Raw genomic sequence first — 4,477 nt, 5'->3', positions numbered from 1 at the left:
TGGCTTGGTTAAAGCCCTTTTACGAATTTCATGGTATTAATTGGCAAGCCTCCTTTACTCAATTGAGCGGCGTACATTCCTCTATTATTCTAAATTAAACACGCACATTTCTTGCGGCAAATACCTTTTGGGCGGACACTAATTTTTTAAGGCCCAAAAGATTTTTGTGGTTTTTGAATTTTGCATAACTTTGTTCGGCATGCTAATATTTTTCTTTTTCTGACGATAGAAGGTTTCCATTAAAATGTTTTTTGCGATAAAAATTTTCGCATGTTCTAATTGTCACGAAACATGTGGTGCATTCGATCTATTTTCCATTATGACACAAATGGAATAACCACTATTTATGGTATCCTATTACAACGTCCACTACCCTTTTACCAAAGGGTGCTAACTCCATTTTATGGGGTGTTAATACTACCGCCCATTAATATGGCATTTAAGGTGTAAAAAGTAGAAAGTAGAAAGGGTACCTTGAGTCTTATATGGAAGAAGGCAAAGCTAACGACAAGAGTTAACTAGTGTTCCCCCCTCCTAGGATGACCCAATTAGGATTCCCTCTATTAGATGGGAAATTAGGCTCTCCTCTCTAAACATACGGTTAATTTGGTTTTGGTTTGACAGTTAATTTTTAGGTCAAATAATTGAAAATGACACAATTACTCCCACCTAAGTAAAATTGAATATTTTCTTTTTGAAAACAATGAAAATAGTCGTGTCATTTTCAATTGTTTGACTTAAAAATTAACGGTCAATTCAAATTGATTGTGTGTTTATGGGAGAGACCCTAATTTCCCATCTAATAGGAGAAAATCCTAATTAGGTTATCTAGTAGGGGGTAATACTAGTTATAACCCTAACGACAACAGATGGAGCAGGTAGACACAGATCTAGTGCACCGAATAGTTGAGTTAGTTGAATACCTCTTAGTGGGAGTTACCCAATACTAACAGCTAGTTTTATACTTTTATTGACTAAGATCACTCTTGTACTGTTTAGCTAGTTTGGCAATGTTTTAAGTTTTTAAACACTCGATAGTGGCATTGCTCAAATCACTTGTCTAAACTTCACAGTCTATTTGTCCACCCCACCTTTTATTTATAAATTATAAAACTGATGATTTGGCAAAAAAATAAAAAATGTGTGTAAGGTATAAGGTATAGATACAAGGGAAATACATTTAGGTTTTAAGCATAAGCAGCCGCAAATGCAGCCCAACTTAAATCAGATGTGCCTAATTCATTGGCTACACGTTGTTTTAATTGTCCTCTGATTAGTCAATATTAGCCTCAACCAGAAATTCTACACTTCTCCTTTAGGAATAGAACATCGTGGGGTCGTAACGAAGAAGAGGAAAGACAATTTGTGACTCGCAATCTTCTTGTGGGAGTGTTTACTGGTCCACTCCATATTTACGCGAGTGTTAACAGAATCCACTCCATTGTTTGTAGTATGGTATGTACCTACCATGTGTTGAACCCTTTGTATCCAATGTCGAAGCCTGCCTCTACAAGTTCGAGCTTTTAAGCAAGTGGTGGTTCTCCACAAACATCAACAACAACAACTAATTAACAACAATGAAAAGCGTTTCAGTGCGAGACGGGATTCCTTGCACCTGGATCAGACTCATTGAACTGAGGCATATAAGCAAGTCTCCAAAGACTCCTAAGACGACTTGTAAGCTTAGCCTATGTAATTCTGTAAACACAAGAACAATGGTGACAGTCCCTCACAGCCTTACTAGAGGAAATAAATAGTCTTACAGCTATTACAATTTACAACTACAAACCACTTTTGCAATCCACGTACATACGTACAGCTTACTGTTTGATCATTTTGAAGAGAAAAACCCCTCGATGTCTTATTATAATTATGAAAACTTAAAATTTGTCCCCCAAAATGAAAATAGCCCAGTGACATTCTGCTCAATATCTAGATAAGCCGTTATACATCATAGTCACTCCATAGTCCATGTCACTCAGTTCCAAAACACTTGCACATTAATTTGGCCTCTCAAATTCCATTATACAGTGGAAGATTCCAAAACTAAGAAGTCACACTCAGTAGACTACGCACTCCCTAATAACAGAGTGTAGGGTACAAGTCAGTATCAATTCTTTACACAGGAAAACCAAATTCTTGTTGATAACCTGAAGAGCCTGGTGAACTAGGAAACCAACTCGTAGCCCTTACTGTCTGCGTTGTTTGCGGTATATTAAATGGTGCAACTAGATTTTCTACAGAATCATCTTCAACTGTGGTTATATCATGTATACTTGACCTCCTCTTGTCTTTCTTTCCCGAGTTTAAACGAAGATAGTACTTTTGAGCATGACTAGCCACTTGGGTTGGTGTTCTCGACACAACCGCATTTCTTGAGATACTTCTCCAATCTCCCTTACCATATTTTTGCAGTCCAATTAAAAAAAGCCTGTCACAACATCAAACACAAATCAAATTAGGAACCAAAATATCTCAAACACAAACTAGACCAGCATCTAGACTACCTATAGTAACACTATAATAACCAGGATTTAAGACAAGTACAAATACAAAACTAAACAACCTCTATATATCATGTTTAACATTATATACAAGGTACCACGAGCTAAACTGTTGTATCATATATATCATTTAAATTTTAAAGTATCTACCAAGCAAGTGAAGTACCTTGTCAACTTGTTTTTTTAAAGTATACAAGTCAATGGAGCATTTTAGACATTTTAGGGGACCAGGGACTGTGGACCAATTAGCAATTGCCACGATACTCTCCTCCAATGTATTAAGGAATACGCTAATGCCCTACAAGATGGACTGTATTATTTTTCAAGAATGATTATCTGCTTATGTCTGACAAGTGACCAGTGATCGAATAGTTTAGAGTATGTTAATGTCTGAATATCAAGCATTTCAAATAAACTAATGAAGAAAAAACTATCTATCTTACTTGTGCTCGTCTTCAGTCCAAGGAGTCCCTTTCTTCCTTTCTGACTCGGTCTGCTTCGACTTGGAACCACTACCAAACGATATCTCCCTTTTACTCGACTCCGATTCCCAACTCATCTCTAACGAATCATCAGCATAACAGGGCAACTCAACTCGTCCCGAGTCGATTTCCGACACGTCATGAACTAGCTCTTCATAGTGTTGTTTTACTTCCCAAGCTGTCTTTCCAGGAACTGCATCAGCGATTCTTTGCCACCGATTACCGGTTTCCTCTGGGAATATAACAAGTGCTTGTTCGAATAGTTTGTCTTGTTCACGTGACCAAGGTGTTGTACATGACGAGGAATTGGCGATCATCCAAAGACTGCCTTGTAACATCTCTCAAAATCAAAATCGGGTTTGGTTTCTTTGGGTTGTCGTGGAAATGATTTGGTGAAGTGTGTGTGTTAGAGTGAATTTATAGTGAGGAAGGAAAGATGTCGGCTTTTAACACGTTTTCCTATTTTTGGCTTTTTGGTGGACTTTTAGTGCACTACACCTGTTGCTGCAGTCGCACATATGAAACTATCATATCCATGGAAAATATGAAACTACGATGTTTAAACACATGGCTTGCATCAAAAGTGCGGGTTTAAGTTGCTAAGTTGCTAAGTTCTAATAACTTTTAACAAAAATGATCTCAACACCTATATATACTATTTATAAAGAGGGCGTGGACAAAGCATTATTAAGTCAACAGGACCAATTGCCCAACTCATTGAATTGCAATCAGGCAAGTAGTTTAATTCCTTCGCATAATCCACGTACTGGCTAGAACGTAACGTAGAATCATTGTGCTTTGGTTTAATTAGCGCAACTGTCCAAGTTAGCTACGCATAGGAATCATTAAAATAATTCAAAGAATATGCAAAGTGACATAGTTAGAGGTGGATGCTTATCTAAATGAGGATGATTAGTAACTCTAAGTTTTTCTATTGTATGCCAATTAAAATGAAACGCGCAGTCACTTCATTTTGCTATTGGTAAAGAACAACTCGTCGAGTTACCAACTCCTTTTGAAGTTATCAACTTGAATCTTCCAACCTACGTGGCTTTCAAATATCATTCGCGGGCTCCATTAAAGAGGTCGGTCTAAAGCAGTCCAAAGGATCTTGAAACTTCGTGGATAACATTCGTTTTGTTCAAAGGGGACTTAACTAGTGACAGATGAATTGACAACACTCGAGTACTTCCAAGTTTTTGACGTTTATTGTTTCAGACTTTCAGTGTGCAAGACCTCGATGCCACCTCAAATACGGATATTGCAACAACTGCAAAGTCGAAATATTAGCATTGAATTTTATATCATGGGTCTAGATTCTAGACTCTTTAAGTATAGCTTCAGTGAAGAATACTTACTGTTGAAGTGGCCTTCATGACTGATCTGGCTTGACTGGCCAATTAATCTGTCTATCAGAAGCACTTTGACGATTAGTCAGCGATTAAACTTTTTTATTACCATCACCAAAATTAAATCTGCCAAAGTACCTAC

At 37.3% G+C, this 4,477-nt stretch overlaps 1 protein-coding gene across 1 annotated transcript; it reads right to left on the bottom strand.

Moving 5' to 3' along the window:
- Positions 1-1,834: 1,834 nt before the first annotated feature.
- LOC147489331 (transcription factor DIVARICATA-like) lies at positions 1,835-3,605 on the bottom strand. The gene is made up of 2 exons (XM_086572149.1): positions 2,948-3,605; positions 1,835-2,431 (listed from the first exon to the last, which is right to left on the bottom strand). Exons 1-2 carry the CDS (start codon positions 3,322-3,324, stop codon positions 2,119-2,121), a joined length of 690 nt encoding a protein of 229 aa, XP_086428275.1. The 5' UTR covers positions 3,325-3,605; the 3' UTR covers positions 1,835-2,118.
- Between the last annotated feature and the right edge of the window lie 872 nt (positions 3,606-4,477).

The sequence above is a fragment of the Coptis chinensis genome, chromosome 7 (assembly GCF_015680905.1).
Source record: "Coptis chinensis isolate HL-2020 chromosome 7, ASM1568090v1, whole genome shotgun sequence".
NCBI classification, from domain to species: domain Eukaryota; kingdom Viridiplantae; phylum Streptophyta; class Magnoliopsida; order Ranunculales; family Ranunculaceae; genus Coptis; species Coptis chinensis.
This window is presented reverse-complemented; position numbering and strand designations above follow the sequence as displayed.

What these genes read in the sequence shown, in the direction of transcription:
- LOC147489331 (XM_086572149.1), bottom strand. Translation starts at nt 3,324, where the DNA reads ATGTTACAAGGCAGTCTTTGGATGATCGCCAATTCCTCGTCATGTACA. An exon ending in TGGACTGAAGACGAGCACAA is followed by an intron (nt 2,432 to 2,947) that starts GTAAGATAGATA and finishes ATGTTGTGACAG; the next exon opens with GCTTTTTTTAATTGGACTGC.